At 40.6% G+C, this 19357-nt stretch overlaps 1 protein-coding gene across 1 annotated transcript in view; it reads left to right on the forward strand.

The window, feature by feature from the left end:
- The first annotated feature begins 485 nt into the window (after positions 1–485).
- Positions 486–19357, forward strand: part of CHN2 (chimerin 2) — a 158378-nt gene continuing 139506 nt past the window's right edge. Inside the window, exon 1 of the mRNA XM_021538178.4 lies at positions 486–674. Coding sequence (XP_021393853.1) covers positions 626–674 — 49 coding nt within the window. The 5' untranslated portion in view covers positions 486–625. The remainder of the gene's footprint in view (positions 675–19357) is intronic.

Raw genomic sequence — 19357 nt, forward strand, 5'->3', positions numbered from 1 at the left:
CGCCCCGCCGGGACGGGGCCGGCACACGGCAGGAGCCGCGCTCGCTGCCAGCCCCGTGCCAGGCGGCGGCGGCGGCCGGGAAGGGGCTTGGCCGGCGCTCGGCGGGGCTGCCGCGCCGCCGGGGCTCGCCCGAGAGGGACCCACCCTGCCCGCTCAGCCGGGGCCGGCAGCCCGGCCGGCAGCGCCGCCGCTTCCTTTGTGTGCGTGAGGGGAGCTGCGGCGGGTCCCCCCGGCGGGCTGTCAGCGCTGCCCGCGAGGAGGCGGGGAAGGGAAGGGACGGGAAGGGAAGGGAGGAGGCGAGGGAAGGCGCTGGCAGGGCGGCTCTCGCGTCCCCGTCACAAGGTAAGCCCTGCTCCCCAGGGCGGAGAGAGGCGCTGGAAGAGCCGCGGGGCCCTTTGCCTGACCTGCCGAGCGGCTTCGCCCAGCCCCGGAGAGCGGCCGGCAGCGCCTCGGCGGGTCGCCGCCGCCTCCTGCTCCCCGGCGGCGCGGGGAGCCGAGCGCGGGCTGCGGCGGCGGCTCGGCGCGGCGCGGCTCCGGCACTTTGCGATGGGCTGGCGGCAGCGGCGGCCGGACAGCAGCGGGGGCCGACGCGGGGCTCGCAGCTAAGGGGCGAGGAGGAGGGACCATGGCCGCATCCAGTAACTCCAGTTTGTCCGGCTCGTCGGTTTCCTCCGGTAAGTTTCTCCAGCGAACGCCGCATTTCTCCCCTCCCTCCATTTTAGCAGGGAGCTACCTGTCTGCAGAGCGCCTCGCCGTCCCGCTCGCCCCGACCGCGCGGCAGGCGCTCCCCCAGCCCCGGCGGGCGCTCCCCGGGGCGGCGGTGCCCCTGCCCGGGGTCGGCTGTCCCTCCGGCGACATCGGAGGGGGAAGCCGGGACGGGGAAAGCGCGGCGGGGCCCGGTTCGCCTCCCAGCCGCCCTGCCGTGCCTTTGTGTGGGGTGAGGGAGAGGGGAGCCCCGCGCCCGGCTCCCTCGCCTGGGGATCAGCATCCCTCCTGGCTCGGGAAGGGGCTCGCCCGCGGCCCCCGCGCCTCCGCGGCCGGTGCGGTACCGGGAGCTCCCGCCGCGGGGCTTGGGGTGAGGAGGGCATTCAGAGACCAAGGCGCATCCTCTGCCGTGGTCCCCGCCGTACAGGACTGGCCCCGTATCGCGCCTCGGCGCGTCGTGGTGCTCTGGGGCGGGCGGGGGTTGCCAGGCGTGCCTGATGGTGGGTGTTGTGGAACACCTCGCGTTTTCGGTACTTCTGCACGACTGGGAACAATTAAATTCCCGACCCAGATTTAAAATGCTCCAGGTGACGGACTGCCCCAGGGTTTCGGGCGCAGGTGTGAGGCGCTTGTGCCTGCTCTGGGTTTGGGGATGCTGGGCGGGAGGCGGTGCGGTGCAGCGCTCTGCCCCGCTCGCGGTGTGGGGCTGGCTGCGCTGCAGACCCGCAGGAGGGCAGAAAAGTTACGGCGCGTCTTTAACCCAGACAGCCTGAAATTGAAAGCAGTGATACAAGAGTACCACTGCCTGCTGCTTAGCTCAAGAGCAGTTACTGTAATATTTAGGTTATGAGAAATTGGCTGAGAGCAGCAACCTGGCATTTCAGTGGGCTGAACGAGTAAATAGAAGCATGAACAACTTAGGGGTTCAAGGGACCTGTGACTCACTGTTTTATTTGAGGTGCCAGACTGAGATTTTTAAGAGCATTTCTTAAACATAGCAATATGTGCTGTGAACAGCAGCTATCAATACAACTCTAGCAAAATATAAATAACTGTAAAGACCAATGAGCAACTACATTTTTTAAAAGACGATGTATGTAACTTACATACATATTCATATTCTATGCCACTGTTCCAGTGTTCAACACTTACAAACAGATACGAAGAAGGAACTAGGTCCTAAAAACATTTTTTTAAACAGGTTTAACAAAAAAAGCCCAACATTGCAAGCCCTTATTGCCCTGGCTTGAAAGCACCTGAGAGAAGTAGGCATGAGAAATTCTGCCTTGTGTTCACATTCACAATGCAAGAGTTGCAAGACCAAAATGAAAATAAGCAAGAATCCAGCCAACTTTATGCCTTATTAGTGAAGGTAGTCATCTGGGCAATGTGGTTTTATTTCATGCATCATTTGTATATTTTTACATCTAAGTTATGTGATAAAACCAGAAACAACTTTAAAAGCCCAGACTGGAACTTCTGACTCTTCCTTGGTGCTTTAACCATTAGGCTGCCAAAGTGTCTCCCCAACTTGGAGAAAGTGTGGAACTCCCTTGATCCATGAATCTCATGGTCTTTCTTGCATATTACTCCAGTGTCTGTGGAAGGATCCTGAATGCATACCTCTGAATCCCCTCTGCCTTTACTAAATCTGGGTCTCAGGATCCTTCTTGTGAATTGAGAGATGTGCATCCCCTGCAGAGTTGGTTCAAATGTCTGAAATGCAGGGAAGAGTGGGAGTTCAGGTACATCCTTGGTGTGAGCAGTTGATGCCATCCAACTCCAGGTGGCCTTCTGCTCATCAGGTAAATCTAGCACCAAAAATAACATCCAGCCAAGGAACTGAGATCTAGGCTTTAGCTGTACATCATTAAAAGATGCACATCAGGAGTTGACATATGACAGTACCCTGCTTTGTACGAAGCCCTTAGCTGTGGCCTACAACGGTTTGTGGTTTGTCTTTTGTTTTGTATTTTTGCAAGCGTGAGCACAGCTGAGCCTTGGCCCATGCCTGGGGCTCTTAGGTGCCACAGCAGTACAACTAATAAATACTGTCAAGTACTCTATAAAGCAACTGAGTGACCTTGAATTTTCTAACTTATGACCTTGGAATTGTTTTTGGTTTTGTTTCAGTTTATTCAATCTATATTTATTCTATGCTTATACTAACCAGCAGTTAAATTTGCTGTAGCATGATAAAGTTGCCAATATTAGCAGACACACCATATCTGAATATGTGCAGCTGTATTCTGGCTGTCTGTGGTTTAACTTCTCAGAACTCAGCAAGTCTTACAGCATTTTGTTTATGAGGTCTAAACAAACAGTCTTACCTTAAAATTTAGTTTGGTAGCATATATATGTATGCTTAACATGCTGATATCAAGATTTCCAAATAGTTTAAGTATTTCTATTCCACAGAAGAAGGGAGTTTATGCTACCACAGTACATTCTACTAATAGAAAAAGGAAGTGAATTTTGAGGTTGATAGTAGAATACCACGCTGCAGAACTCAGCTCTACCACTACTTACTAATGCTGCCAAAGCTCGAGAATGTGTTACTACAAGTGACCATTTGTGATGTAGCATTTCTGTTTCAATTCCTGCCAATTCATGTCAATGACAAAATTAAACAGTTCAAATATATTTATTGTGAGAAAGCTGCCCAAGAACTTTATGGTGTGGATATTCTGCTTGCCCATTTCTGTAAATGTACAAGTGGGATTTATAGTCTTGAACTTGTATCTACATTAAAGGTCAGAATCTGGTTCTGTTCTGGAGTGTTTATTTATAAGCACTACCTGCCCAGTGTCATGGCAGCGTGGTGAGCTGTAGCTGTTGTACAGATGAGGAGCTAACATGCATGGAGAGCTATGACTTCAGCTATCTACTGATGGTAAAGCAAATGTTCATACTTAGGAGGCTGTTGCTCTTTTGATTTCACAGCTGGAGGACCAGTCCCTCCTTCAAAGCTTGTGTCTGTAGCAAAAGCCCCTGTGAGGCTGCTAATTATAGATTCAATAATATTAAGTTCTTGTTACAGGCCCCATCTAACAGAAGCCTATGAAGGACTTCTTTTCAGTAAGCTGGCACTCACTGGTAACAAAATCTACAGGAGAGCCATGGGTATTTGTATTTTATGTCTTCATATATCATTTCTTCAAGCTCTCTGCTTTTGGTAACAGAACTTAAGCTGCCCTGACTACCAGCTGTTGTGTTTGAAGTGGCTGGGGGAGAAAGAAGGGTAATATTCTTAGGGAAGAAGGGGGCATGTTAAGCAATTACATTAAGATTTTGGGGGTTTTTTTGGACCTTAGATAAATCTGCACACGGTATAAGAAGCTGATATTATAATTACTTCCACTGGGAATTCCACTTTACTTTCCTGTAATCTCTTATTTAACTCATACCCAGGTGATCTATTAGCTGTATTCATTGCAAACCCCTAAATTTTGCTCTTCTCCCTAGATGAAGTGCTGATTTAACTGCAAGCAGCATCTTTTCTCTCTCCTATCCTCCGAAGAAAACTGTGCATGTTTTTATGCTTTCCTTCATGCTGCAGTCTCCTTAAAATAGAGATTCCCTTGCCAGTGCCCATCTTAGTATTGACCCTTATTCTCACTCATTATAATCTTTCTTTTTAAAAACTTTTTTGCTGTTACTGAAATTTCTCGGCTTTTTCCTGGCAAACAGTCCACCTCTCCCACTTTGTCACTAGCTGCCTCCAATTTCCTCCACCCAGTAGCCAAATACTGATTATACAGGACTGATGAACTTGAGACTTGACTTTCTGGAAAGTAAATAGAAGCTTGAGTGAAGAGACCTTTGTGGCTGTGCCTGCTTTGCTTCTCAAAGAAGCAAGAAATGCAGTGTGTTTCCCACCTAGGCTCAGCAGTGATATTTCTAGGCACTGTACTTCTTTGTGCAGTTGTGCCATCCAAAGTTAGCTCAATGTGGCCATAAATGCCAGCTGGCTTTTAAAGCTGCCGTTCTGCTTGAGAAGTCTTGTGCCAGATAGGCTCCCTGTGGCAGGTGGATAGGTTAGATAGCTTGGGCTGTCTGTCAGGTAAGGGTCCACACCGCAGGTAAATGCAAATACAAGTCTGATAAATGATAATGTGTAACCAGGCTGCCTTGGACAGCTGGACTCAGACTGTGCCAAAACCTTTGCATGAGCCTGAGCCTATGCTGTGAGAGAGGTAACACAGTGAGAATTCAGGTGAGAACCCAAGGCAAATATGTAAATGTATGTGCCTGTGTACTCAGTATTTTGTTTCTTTTGAGCTTCAAAGACAAGTTTGCAGGTGTTAGGCTGAAGGGATAGCTCAGCACCTTTCTGCTTCCCATCTGAATTGGTGCTTATTCTTGCGCTGTGAGCATTTTGAGTAATACCTGTCAGTACAGCAGGTGATGGAGTTAAAATATATATGCAAGCTTTCTGATACAGGCCGACAATGGCTTGTGCATTTTGGCAGGGCATTTTTACTTTTCAGCTGGGTCCTCTGCTCTAATGAAAGATAGCTGTTTCTTCCCCCAATCCCCTCTTTTTGCAAACTCAAATACTGTATAGAAGACTGCTACAAAGTAAAGTCACTGATTATTGATGGTATTTTTTTTAATTGAAAATGAAATATTCTTCTGTCTTGAAGATCAGAGGAAAAGGCCTTTAAGTATCATTTAAAAACTGATCCTTATTAATTAATAATTAATTTTATGGTTCATAAATGAATACTTTCAATAAATTGAAAGCAGCAAATTGTTGTGTTTTTTAAAATAAATGAGCATGAGTTGTTTAAAGAAAGCATAGTTCTCAACTGTGGGTTTTTACACACCCTCTACTTTTTGGTAAGGATTAAAAATGCTTATCAAGGGAAGAAGAAAAATCTTTGGTGGTTCTAGTGACTTAACAAGGTCAAAATAAAATATTAAAGACTCATGACTCTCTGGGGGTTATGAAGGTGCTATGATGTGAAACAGGCAGATATATTATAAAAATGAAAGTCAACATGGACTGATTTTAATTAAGATGCAAGCAAGTGGGAAGGAATGAAATTACTATTGTAGAGAGATTCAGAGAGATTTTAATTGGGAAAAAGATTACTAAATGAAAATAGATGTTTATTCTTAATGATTTAATAGAAATAGTGTTGTGAAACTGGCACATGAAAGCTATTGAAATCATGCTGTCATTATGTTGATAAGGTGCTGCTTTTGATTTTTAAAGGGACAATAATTTTTTTATATTTCTGTTCCTTCTGCCAAGCTTCTGCTGGCCAGTGTGTTCTTGCTCTAAATTAAAGCTGAAGTCCTTTGTAATCTGATGATTACAAAGAAATCATCATTCTTATTAAAAATAATAGAATTCAAAAAGGAAAAATGTGAGAGTACTCCATTCTCATGTAGTCATTGATTCAGCAGTTAGTTACTGACCATGTAGGCTGTGATTAGTGAGAATAAAATAGCCTGGAAACTGGTATCATGCATGTCTGCTTCACAGCTTAACTTATAAGCACTCATGCTCTGTAAAGCAAAAGTCTTGTCCTTCTTAGGGATCTGCCTGTCTCACAGACATATGTGGAGGATCAGGTGAATAGTCTTTCATGCTGTCATGCTGATGACCTTTTTGGACATCCATTCCATTGGAGTTCTTCCCTCCTGTCTGATGGCTCTACGGAAGCTTACATATGCCAAATTCTGAGATGACTGTAGGCAGGAATATTTTTACATTGGTGAATGTTATAATGAGGTCTCTTGTATCTCCATGCCCATAATGTTTTATGTGTCTGAAATCATAATGATCTGGCTACTGTGGTATATAGGTAAGTCTTAAACCTGGGGTTTTAGACAAAAATATAAAACCTTTTTTCAAAGTTGATTTGTTTATATACATACCTTTGGCTAAAGGGCAGCACTGGCAGGATTAGCCTCACTTACAGCACTGAATGCTGGCAGAAGCTGTTCCCATGCTGGGGAGCCAGTCTGTTGTCACTCATTCTTCTCTTCTACCAAAGGAAGAGATACTGAGGTGATTAAATATTTGGAGAATTCTGTGTTAGGGAATGGCACATTTATATTGCATGAAAAAGCTTTTGTTGCAGGGAATTGTAGCAGGATTTATACAGGAAACTATAAATATGTAATTCTATATATATCACATTTTTACAGGTGTAGTCACAGTTTGTCTAAGAATTATACAGTATCTAGTGTAAATGTATAATTTTAAGTGCTATGAATAATGACCCATTCTTGCTGTCTATTTCTGACCTTTGATTATGAGAATGTAAATTTGAATGTTGCATTTGGAGGTGGTTATTACCAACAATGCATCATGCAGAATTCAGCGATAATTGTTTCATCACCCTGTTTTACTCAGCAATAGTCCAAATCCCAGGGCTGGAGGGTGAGTGTATCTCTGCAGAAGGGAACTGATGTTGCAATAGTGCTCTCATAACATTAACACACTTCAAAGTTTGCCAATGAAACTTGACAGTGCAGGCTGATGTATTTGGTAAGGTAAGGAGAGGTTGAAGAGTTTTTTAAAATTCAGAAGAATACACAAGTATCACATGCTTGCTTCTGGTATTATTGATCAAGGTCATCACAAAATAATCAGTTCAGTAAATAAGATATCTGTTCTGAGGATATCTTTATCAGACAGTCCAATTCCACAGAGACAAGGTGTTTCCAGTGTAGTGCTATTACTGGCAGTGTAGAAAGTACTAGGTGAGGACTTTCTTATCATCAGTAAATCACGTGTCACCTACTGTGACCTGTGTGTCAAGTCACGTTTCTTCTCACAAGCTTGTCATGCAGCTATTCCACTCCTTCCTTCTCTTCTTGTTGGCTGCTTAAACATCACTTCTAGCTTTTAGATAAAGTGGTGTATTTGTGGTGTTACACTTTTTATTTCATCAAGGAACAAAAATGGATTTTAGAAGAGTTGGAGACCTCAGTTTGTAAATGCAGCTCAGTTGTTGAGCAGATGTTTAATTGCTAAAAATCTGTCTTATCTTGACAGATAAATTGGTTCAATGTTTGGCTTTGTGTCTGGCAAGGAAGAAAAATGGCAAGTACATGTCATGTAAAGGCATACAGGGCACAGCCATTGCAAAGGCAGGCAGAAGTTCCCTGGAGAAGTAGTTCTTCTCCAGCAGTGTGCTGTGTGCCAGAGGATGTGTACTGTGGTCAAAAGCAAAAGGAGCCTAAGAGCTCTTTCAGCATTAAGTTTGCCCTCAAAAGTCATGGATATTTGCTGTCATATCTTTTCTGCTGTCTGAAGCTACACTGATTCCACCTTAATTCCCAATAAACTTAAATCAGATTGCCCCAAAGGAAAGAGGAAAGGATGGGGGGATCATGAGAGACCCAGACTCTCAATTTTGTGAGAGACACATAAAATTCTCAATTTTCTGCTTCTCCAAGGCATTGATATGGTTGCTGTTAAAGCCAGTTGAGTGGCACTTTTTGTGTGGCTAAACCCTGCCTTTCTGTGCATGTAGCACCTGTAATATTTTGGCACATTCCGCAGCGCTGTGGCTGCACAGACAGTTCCAGCCCTTATATGTCCCATTTTTAAGCAGTTACAATGTGTGTAAGCACGTAACTTAATAGCAAACCATATCCTCTCCTGGCCAGGTGTGGAGGGTTAGGCACTGCCTAGAACAGAGACATAACTGTTGACCTCTTTGTCATGGAAAATTAGAGATGCTGGTGGCTGACCTGGGCTGTTAGCACATTTAGATAATTTTGCAGGAGAAAGATCCATCTACTGCTGTTAAGCACAAGGATACCTGCCCTGCCTGAAGTCCCTGAGCTGTATGTAAGCTGGGAAGCTGGTGAAATATGTACGCTATAAAGCTGCTGTACTCTTTAACTCTTCCTTATGTATCCACTGATAGTCACTGTGGGAGATAATCTACTGATCTGACCTGTCGTTGCTGTTCTTATCTACAGAGTTACTGCTGCGGAGTCAGCATACCTTTACTTCTAGGTCCTGGGTTCTAAAGCAAACGGCTCCTAAAAGAGAAGAAAAATTGGGGGCGAATTTAAAATACAGAATGCTGATGTTACGTTTTGTAGGTTAAAAACAAAAGAAAAACCTGCACCTGTGTTAAAAGGAGACCTGATAGGAAAATCTTAGTAATCATGTGCTGTATGGAAAAGTATATAAATTTGTCTCAAGCTCCCTTTCTTCCTTTGATTGAAAGGCATTTTCCCTCTTCTCCTTTGCCTTGTGAATACATGAGCCAGCTGGATTTATGATCCAGCTACAGCTGGATCACATTTCATTCCTTCTGATTCCAGTGTTAAGGCTAGCAATTAATGAACTTTCAGGAGCTAGAACAGAATTTTTCATATAAGGTTCATCAAAGCTCCAAGATTTAGGGCTTTACAAAAAAACTGAATGTTGCAATCATTTTTTTGTAATTCACAGAAGTGTAATAAAGCTAAATAAATTATTTGTAGAGGATTTGGTTTGTTGATGAAAAACCCTTTATTGAAGACAAGGTGTTAAGTCCTGACCCTTCAAGCTGCTTGGTCCCTTCTGTTCCCAGTTCATCAAGTTAGTAAATCAGCAGCTACTGGATGGGGTAGCTGTTTTTCTGAGTATTTTTATGCTATTTCCATTAAAGTAGCATCTGCTGTTATGATGGCACAAAATATCATAAGCTATGTGGTAAAACTCCCCTCATCCAAGTACATAGCTTATTACATATTCAATTGATTTATATTATATATATGTATATATAACATGTCAGTTCATTGGTGATGAATTTCCAAGGATTATGTACAAGACTTAAATTATATGTAATCTCTATAAATACCTGCTTCTTGAGCGAGCATACTCTCCATAACTCCTGATCTGTCAGGCAAACCAAGATGATGGACAGCTTTTAGCATCATGATGTGGTTGCTCTCTATTTGTTTTATTTTGTAATCTGAATCATGTGGTTAGAATGTTTCATGTTGACAAATGTATTTACTGAAAGAATATTAAACCCTTTGATGTCTTAACAAAAAATGGATAGACAAATTTCAATTCTAAGCTTCTTCATGCTCCTTCATCTCTAATGTACTGGTGTATGTTGGAAATTTTGCTCAAGTTTAGAGATAACTATAAATAATGAAATAGAGCTGACTGTCATGGATGAAATTTAAGGCTGGAATATATATTAAACCATGGAAATAGTGATTGACAGGCGTGCTTTTTTCTCCTGTTCCATTATGACACTAAAACCAGCATTAAATCAGTAAGCCATTGAGAAATAAAGTTAGCTGGAGGATGGAGGTAAGTAGGTGTTATACTGGTGAGTATTCACAAAGTTATGTAGACAAAAAAGATAGATGTTTTTATTTTGGTTGTACAGAAAGAATCAGGATCTTGAACTCTCTTTACAAAGCACGTTGCTGTATCAGCCCATGTTATTCACCAGGGTGGGAATGTATGTTTTTTTAATGTAGAATTGCTGGTCATTTTGGTACTAGATGAGTACACCTAAGCATGGGAGAGAGAAAGCCTGATATAAAATATTAAATCCTGGGTTCAGGCCTTACCTGGTGCTCCTGAGTAAGCACGTGAACAGATGAGCCCTAAGGCACAGCATTAGTCCCTGGACACAAAAGCTTAGTTTGTAGTCCCTTTTCCTCCAACTGAACCAACAGATAACTGTCAAAGTGAAGAATTATCCTGTGCTGTACACATGTGATGCAATCACATTTATACAATAGGGAGTTTCAGGTTTTTATGGAACTCTCCAAGACCTGCATTTCTATCCACATAGTGCCTGGAGTGACCACTGTCGTGGCTTTCCCTATAGCACTTTGAGTGATTTCTCCTGCAATTTGAAGTAGTATTGTGAATACATGTGGTTTTCTGGGCGTGTTGTTGAGTAGCATGCCTGGCTAGTGCTTTTGCACACTGCTAAGCAGCTGTTTTATTTCCTTTCAGAATTGATGGATTAGTTCCTTCAATAAGTTCCAAGAAAGAAAACCCATGAAACTCTCCTCCCAAATCCATTAAATTGCCTTATACCATTGATGTTTAAAATAAGCCTAAAGAAATGAAGTATAAGTGCAAAACCAGAGTTAAGTGTATTATTTTTAATGATTAATGTAACAGTAAATCTTTAAGCACTGGCAACTTAAGAAATCAACACATAGTGTGTGATTTCCTTTAAGTACTACACAATATGGCAAATGTGTACAAGTTATATATGGGCTTGTTTGCACATGAAAGCTATTTTGAAAAAAGATTGTAAGAGCTATACTGAAAAAAAATATTTTCAGACATGAAAATATTATGGAATAGTTATTCTGGAACAGCTATTCCTGAACATTGTTCAGTTATGTTATAGTAATGTAGATCATTGACTTAAAAGGTGTAGAAATACAGCATTAATTATACTCACTTGTTGAGTAACACTAAGCTTTTCATCTTTCATTTTCCTTTCTGCTGGATATATTCTTGGAAGCTCATTGCTCCTTTTTTCAGAAACAGAATGCATTCCTGGCATAGAAATTAAAACTGAATCTACCATTCATCTACCAATCAAGGATTTTTTTCTCCTTTTATTTAGTTTTGTGTTGTTTAGCCCAGGAGCTGATCACATGATGGTTTAACTATAAAAGGATGAAACAAACATAAAGATTATTAATTTCAGTGTAAAATCTTGCTAAACAAAACAGGTCATTATTAGTTAGAAGCGTTCATAGGCATGTGAGAGGTGCAGTCAGAGATGCAGGTCTACTTTGCTGAATGTTGTTGAACAGGATATTATAATTACTATTGTATCATTTATACTGACAATACATTTATATAGAAATCAGGTGAAAAAGCCACAGAGAAGTTGGTAACTGTATAAATATAGAATAAATTCCTGTTGGGAGAAGAGAACAAAAATCTTGTAATTTGAAAAATGCTAGGAGCATGAGTGTAGTGTGTGTAAACTACAGTCAGAATGGTGAGGAACTGGCACACTCTTGCTAATGACATGTTTCATAATGTGTGTGTATGTTTAAGAAATTAAAAGGAATGAGAATGTTTTAGGAAAATAGCAGAAATTTGCTACCTGCTCCCCATATGCTATTTCTCTTCTAATTCTGTTAACTGAGAAGAAGGAGGTACATTTTCTCTAAAGAGTCACTGCAGAGAACTTTGGCTTGTGGAAAACCTTTTCTGTCTTGTGTTTGTTTTAGATCCTTTGGTCTCTTTTGGTTTGATGAGTGTGTGTCGTCACTTGGTTTTGCAATTGCTTCTTCTTGCTCAGATGTGACAGTAATAAATACACTCACTGAAAAGTGTAATTTAAAATTTATATTATTCACAGTTATTGGCAAGTACTGTAGCCTAAGTGATGAAAATGAGGGAAGTCTGGTTCAGGTTGATTTTTTTAAAAAAGAATTTATTTGACTTATCAATATGCATAATAAGCTTATGAAAATAGACTTTTCAAAAATTAAGTAAGAAAAAACTCAATATAAAATGATTGTAAGTGTAATTGAGTAGTGTAATTTACTTTCACTTTACAGGAAAAGGCTTTCAGCTCCACCTCTTAAGCAGCTTTAGAAAATGACACTCTGATCCTGGCAGTAGTGTATTGATTGAAAGTGTCCAAAGCATCTAGAAAGCATAAGTGTACATAAATTTGTCTGAAAGGGATGTGTTTTATAAAAGGAAACTCCATCACTGTCTAGTGTTTGTAAGAAGTATATTAACTTCAAAAGTACTGGAAATACTATAATATATAATTGAAAGCTTGGTAACAGCAGGATTTCTTTAAAAACTAATTTTTTTCATTACCCTGCAAATACTTAACTAATCTTCACAGCACCTGTTTCACAACTGGGAAGAAATTAGGCAGAAAAATGCAACCACTCAGCTACTATAATGAATAAAATAAAAGTCTAAATAGAAAAAAAATAGAAGATTCATCAGGAAACATTCTTTGTTCATCAGCAAATGAATTGTGGTCCCTCCTCAGACCTCATTGGGAACTTGACCATAAAGGATGTATTTTTCCCCCATTTGTATTGTTTACCTTATGGTTTTGTGTAATAGTGTGTTCGAATTTGTCTTATACATTTTTGGTTCTTTTTAGTAAAGCAGTTTATGACATATTTTGTGTCAGTAAAGTTTAGATAGATTTCTTTTTGTTTACTGCTCCTTTCTCATATGTACTGTCTTCCCCAGATGTAAAGCTTTTCTTTGCTTAGGCTTGGGGTTATATTATGCTTAAAACAGTTAAGTAACTGCAAGAGATGCCAATCACATGGACAGTGTTATCCTGGATTTATGTTCTACCACTTTCTTAGTCTGATGCTGACTTTCCACATCCTTGATGATCAGACTGTTCCAGAGTAAACATTTCAGAACAGATTTATTCACTGCTACGTACTTAAAGAAGTTGGTGCTGCTCATTTCTGGGGCTGTGGAGCACCATTTGGAATAGCAGCTGCTGAGGTAACAATTTGGACATGTCCCCTACCATCCTTGAAAGGAAAAACATCGTGGGCGCACAAAACCCTTCCAAAATATCAACGACGTGCAAGCCTGAAAGCATTTGCATATTTTAGTTTAGCAGATTTTTTCCCACCCTGAATATGTTTATCTTGCTTGCAGATACTGAATCTGTTTGTGAGATGTCAAGCAGGAATGACTTCAGGACTTTTTGTGTATCTAGAGCTCCTATGAGTTAGAGAGCAAGGGCATTTTCTTTCATTTTCTTTCACAACCTGTCAGGTTGTGACAAACTTAAAGAAATATGATCTTATGGGTAAGACTTAGTAGTCAGCTGAGTTTACTGCACCCTGTGATTTATTGGAGCCTGCAGTCCATGTAATGGGAGATGCCAGCTCTCATTTGAGGGAACTCTAGGAAAGAATGAGAAACTCACCTTCAGGCCTGGACTAAATTTCTGAAATGCTGAGAAAAAGAGCTTTGTGTGAGGTTATTGCTTGAAACCAAACCAAATTTTAAGCCAGCTTGTCTTCATCCCATTGCTCCTCCAAAACCAGCCAGACCTCCACCCTTCTGTCTAGTAAACACACCACAGTTTATAATCTGTAATCTGAAGGGACCTTGGGGAGAATCAGCTGGGTCCTTCCATCAGAGAGTCTGCCTGTAAGGGTTCTATGAGAAGTTCTAATAGTTGACCTGTCAGAACAGTTCAGTTCCTGGCAGTGCAAAAGGGAATCAAACCAGATCTGCAACTAAATGTCTGAATCTATAGTGTTGCTGTGGGGTTGTTATATTGTCGGGGGTTTATTTCCTTTGGACAGGTTTAGTAGGAGGAATATAAAAATCAACCTTACAACGATAGAAGTATGAGGAGACTACCTCTAACCCTTTGCAGAACTTTGTCAAAATGTCTTACTCATGGTGGTCCTTGCTCTCCCTTCCCTTGGAAATAGTAGAATAGTATGAGAAGGTAGGTGAGCCAAAAAATTATGAAGGGGGACAAACAAAATTCCTGTAAGATGACATTGTCTCCATTCTGGTTTTTTGTGTTCTGGGTCCCTTCGCAGAATATTAGGCCATGCTGGGCAGCTGGCTGTAGCACAGCAACCAGAACAGCCACTAGAGCTCGTTTGTGTAGGAAGGGCTGCAGCAGTGGCCACAGGCTCAGCCTCAGCTCCACGTCCTCTTTCCACCTGGGCCCACCAGCCAGTGCTTTGTAAGGATAGGAGAAATGCATGGGGTAAACTCCTGCAGGATATTCTGCTGGCACCCAGAAATCTCTGGCTTGGGAACTTCCTGACACAGAAAGCTGGGCTGTGAAGTTTAATACATATTTTTTATTCTTGTATTTGATGTCATGAATTTGGTAAGTTGTTATGCAGACCTGTGTAAACTTTGAACATCCTGTGAGGAAGAGCTCCAGACTTTGAATGTGTTATGCAAAAAGATGCCCTTTTCAGTTGCTTTTGAACTTGTATGGCTAATTTTATTTCATACACTGTATTGCTTTTATTTCAATAAACAGTAAAATTTAATTTTTATACACATATGAAATCTGAAGCAGCATAAAGCCTTTTATCATTATGCCACTGTCACCTCTTGCAGCCTGAAGAGTCAGAGGGTACTTGACCAATCCTTATTTGGAATAGCCTACCTGTCTAGTCATCCACATTTATTACTCTTTTCCTGTCCTCAGGTAATCTTATAAAAATGGACCAGAAATTAAAACAGTCATCATGCAATGAATGCATTTTATATTTATTCTATTGAAGTTAGAATGTGTTCTCAGTTCATTAGTATTTGCTTTCCTTTTTCATTTGTGGTGTTTTCATGCTTTTATGAGATTTGTGTTGACTTGCCTAATATAACATCTTACAATGTGTCTGACAGTACTGTTCTTTTCAATAGTTTCTATCAATTTCAGACTACCTGGGTGTTTTTGGGCTTTGTCTTGGCTCCCTCTATAAAATGGTCATTGTGTAAGCCATTTTGTAGTCCTTCAATTCTGAGACAGTTTTAAAAGAGGCAGTTACTCAAAGCGGTGTTTCACCCATGAGTTTCTTAAGAATGCCTTCGTAGTATCTTCTGATGTGTGCAAATTGTTGCTGTTCATACATTCTGCAGCCTTTTCCACTGAAATCTCCATTTAAAATAGATGATCCAACCAGTACCTCATAAAGAAATGTTCTAACATGTCAGCTTCTCTTGGTTCTGTGTTCTCTGTATACACAGCTCAAAATACTTATTTTCTGCTCTAAGTGCTGCTTTTATCCCTTGATCATCTATTGGCCAGACTGACAGGTTTTCATTCAGATGTGAAAAAATGGTTGTGGTTAGTTCTTGTGTCATCTGACAGTCATTTTGCAAGCTGTCTTTTGACTCAATTGTGGTTTAAGTTTGCTTTCGTTTTGGGTTTATTTTTTAAAAATAATTTAGCAACAGTAGGTTATGAGTCTTCCTACTTCCTTCATTTGGACATGACTCTAGCTTTCAGAAATACATTTGTTTGTTTCTTACAGCCTCTTGTACACTGTTGTTCAACTACGCTGGCTTGCTTTACCACTTTCCCAAATCTTTTTGTGCTACATGGCATGTACTTGCACTCAGCCTCCAGCATGGTATCCCTGTTTACTATATTACCTGGGAAGATTTAATTCTCTTAGCTTCCCCATTTAGGTAGTTTCCCTTTAGCAATATTTAATGTATCCTCCAGGGTGACTTAAAAATCAGATTTTGAAGGTTTTATCAGTCCTGTCAAAATTTCCTTGTATGTGTATCAACACTACCTAGAGTTACAAACCCATTAAAAAAGTCCAGACTGTAAGAACTGAGTGTGACTGTGTAAGCATGTGTGTCTGTTCATCATAGACAGGGAGCAGATAATTGTTCTTGACAAGAGGAATAATTTTAAGTGTAGAATCTAGGCAGTCAAAGCTGGGGTTTGTTTGTTTTTATCAGGCTCTAAACCAGCAGAAACTGTCTCTTCAGATGTGATGCTGCCAGCTCCAGCACCTGTGGCTGCCTGAGGGTCAGCCAAGCTGCCTTTTACCCAGAGTCTGGGCAGGGAGATCTCAATTTTGACATACTGCGGCTTGGAATTTGGATGGAGATGGTTTAGCAAGCCTCGTTGTACAATTAGACAGACAATTTTTGGAACCAAAGTGGGAAAACTTTATTCCAGGAAGAATCTGGAGCACTCTCCTAAAATTGCATGTCTTCGTCACATCTGACTGTGATAAATCCAGCTGAGGAGTCAGTAAGTGTTAGTGAAGAGCCATAATATGTGTGGACTGATGCAGTCCACACAAATTTAGTAAAGTCCTGACACTTAGCTGTGGTATTGTTTTTGATGAGAAAGCTTTTTAGAGAGTCGGAAATGTAGGGGTAATTGGATTGCACCATAAGATAACACTGACACTAAAGCCTGAAAGGAAGAGAAACTGAGAGGGATTAGTGATTTGCAAATATTTTAAAAGAAGGTAAAATAATTTCAAAGATGAAAGAGTGAACAGGAATTCTTCTTTAAACTAGAATGAGTCAGTTTGTTTAAATATAGTAGTAGACTACAGAAACATATACATGCACTCAGAAGCTGCCACATTACCCAGACATTAATCTTGATCTGACCTGTTCCGGGCAAGAAGTGCTTGCTCTGTAAACTTTCTTCTTTAAACTTCAAATGTGAGCTTTCTTTATGATAATATAATTTTTTCCATGCTGACTTTCTGAACCTTCCTCCGTGTGTTTGAAATTTACAGCACTGAGCTTTTCTGAAAGCAAATTTATTTTTAGACCTTGCAAGAGAATAGTTCAGCTGTGTGAGTAATGTGCAGAGACCAAGCAGCCTGGAAATACTCCTCTCTGAGAAGCACTTCTTGGCTGGTCACAGCACCTTTCAGTTTCCCCATGGCACAAAGAGGTATAGGGTGTGTGGTTTCCAGTTGCTTATTTGTAGTTTATTAATACTTTTTAAATATGACTGTAAGTGGTTGGGCTCTATGTTAATTAAGGAAAAGTGGACACTGAAATGTGTTCCTATGAATGGCTGGGGAGGTCTATTCCAGCAGCAGCAGAAATAACACCCCAGAGGCTTCTGTCTGACTGGGATGATGTGTTCTCACCTCTCCCTTTCCTGAGGCATCTCCTTGGGGAATATGTTCCTCCTGAATGCACCTGCTGTGCTCTGTGTAGTTCCCCTCCATCTTAGCCCTTTCTCCCAATTTTCACCTTGATTATGGCAATCCTTTTCCCTTGCTCAGAGTAATCCCTAGCACTGGAGGAGATGTGTGGAGTGGGGTCACAGTGTGAAGATGCAGGAGGCAGCTTGAGCAGGTTGAACATCCTGGTGGTGCCAGAGAGAGGTGTCCCAGCCTGCTGCCTGCTCCTGGTGCCTGCTGCTCCTGCTGCCGTACAGCGCTGGCACTCCTCTTGTCCTTCTGTGAGCTGGCAGCCGGCAGCGCTTGAGAAGCAGGGCTCACAGTGAAAAGCAGAAATCTCATCATGGCCTTTGCTTTTCAATGGTCTCCTCTCCTTAAATATGCTTTTTCTTTCTCTTCATACACTTTACGTGTCACATTGTTAATTTCTAGCAGCTTTGCTTGCAGAGGCTTTCCAAAATGTCCAGGTCTTTCACTTCAGTTCTGCATTTTGCCTCTGACCTTTCCTTCCCTCATTCAGAGCTGTAAAATCTTTTGGTGCCTGTATCACTCCTTTCACGTGACAAATAATATTACCTTTATCAATTGTATATGGATTTTGCTAACTCTTTAGTATCTCAGCCATTTTTAGGTTTTAATAGAACATCTTTGGATATTTTTTTTTTTTCATTTCAGCCTGTATCACTCCTTTCACATGACAAACAATATTACCCTTATCAATTGTACATGGATTTTGCTAACTCTTTAGTATCTCAGCCATTTTTAGCTTTTAATAGAACATCTTTAGATATTTTTTTGAATTTCAGCATGGTTGACCATATTGGGAGCTTTCTGAGAAGAAAAAAAATCCAAACCAACAATATTCTGTATGAAAAACAAAGCAAAAATGGTGCTAAGGAGTGTCTCCTATCAAGTTATGATAAACCATAAAATTACAAAGTTGAGAGTCTAGGTGCACTTTTTCATGGGCTACTGTCAGCATCAATATCAAAATGTAATTATCAGCCGTATGATGTAATGTTATTTTGCAAAACATTAAATCACATAGTTTGTGCTTAGAATATTACCCCATCTCTGAAACATGCAGTTTTTTTATTAGGTGGGTGAGCTGGAACTCAAGAGAGCTATTTAAATGAAATGTGCTGATTAAACAGAGGTGGCAATAGTCCTGTAGCACCAAAGGAATAATAATAAAAAAAAGAAAAGTAGGAGAAAGTGAACTCATGCGTGAACATTTTAGGGTCGTGCTTTTCTATCTGCATGAAAAGACTTGTTTTTTGTTTGTTTTCTTTTTTCCTAAGGATGCAGTCTTTTTTCTATATTTTTTTTTTCCTTGTTCCTTTGAAACAGTAGACTGGAAATGATGATTTTCTGTGACCTATTGTATTAACTTGGGTTACTGCCAAGAAAACTTTTCTGCCTGGAGAAATAGTGCCAATTTTCAGGTTCAATATTTCATACTACCTGGGTGATAAAAATATTGTGAATTTCTATGCAGTTGGCAGTTTGTCTTTCCAATTCAATAAAGCTGTTACTAGAAACTGGTTAATTATTAATCTTTGCAGCATTGCTTTCTTTTTTTAATCCAAACTCTCTCTTGAGCAGCTTTAGATAAATAACATTTACTGGGAGTATATTTTATAATGAGATTTTTTTTTCAGCTACAGTTTTTAAATACTGAATGAATAACTTCTTTCATTTTCATATATGAAATATTTTGCAACTGAGACTTAGATTACTTTAAGAGCAGAGAGATTATCAGACTGTGTCATTTTAGGAAACAGATTTCTCTAACTTGAACACATTTTGCAAATTTCTTTTTTAACCTGTCAGTAACTTGATAAGCTTAAGTTTTCAGATGCATTATGGTCCTAAGTGACATGATAGTAAAATAAAGAACATAAAATCTTTATTCATATGAAACACTTTGGTCCCTTTGAATCTTGAGAAACAACACATTATAAATCAAATAGCTATGTAGGGAATTTCAGAGATGACATAGATATTAGTTTAAACTCTGGGAAAAAATAGTTGGAAAATC

The sequence above is a fragment of the Lonchura striata genome, chromosome 2 (genome assembly GCF_050655825.1).
Source record: "Lonchura striata isolate lonStrDom1 chromosome 2, ASM5065582v1, whole genome shotgun sequence".
Lineage (NCBI taxonomy): Eukaryota > Metazoa > Chordata > Aves > Passeriformes > Estrildidae > Lonchura > Lonchura striata.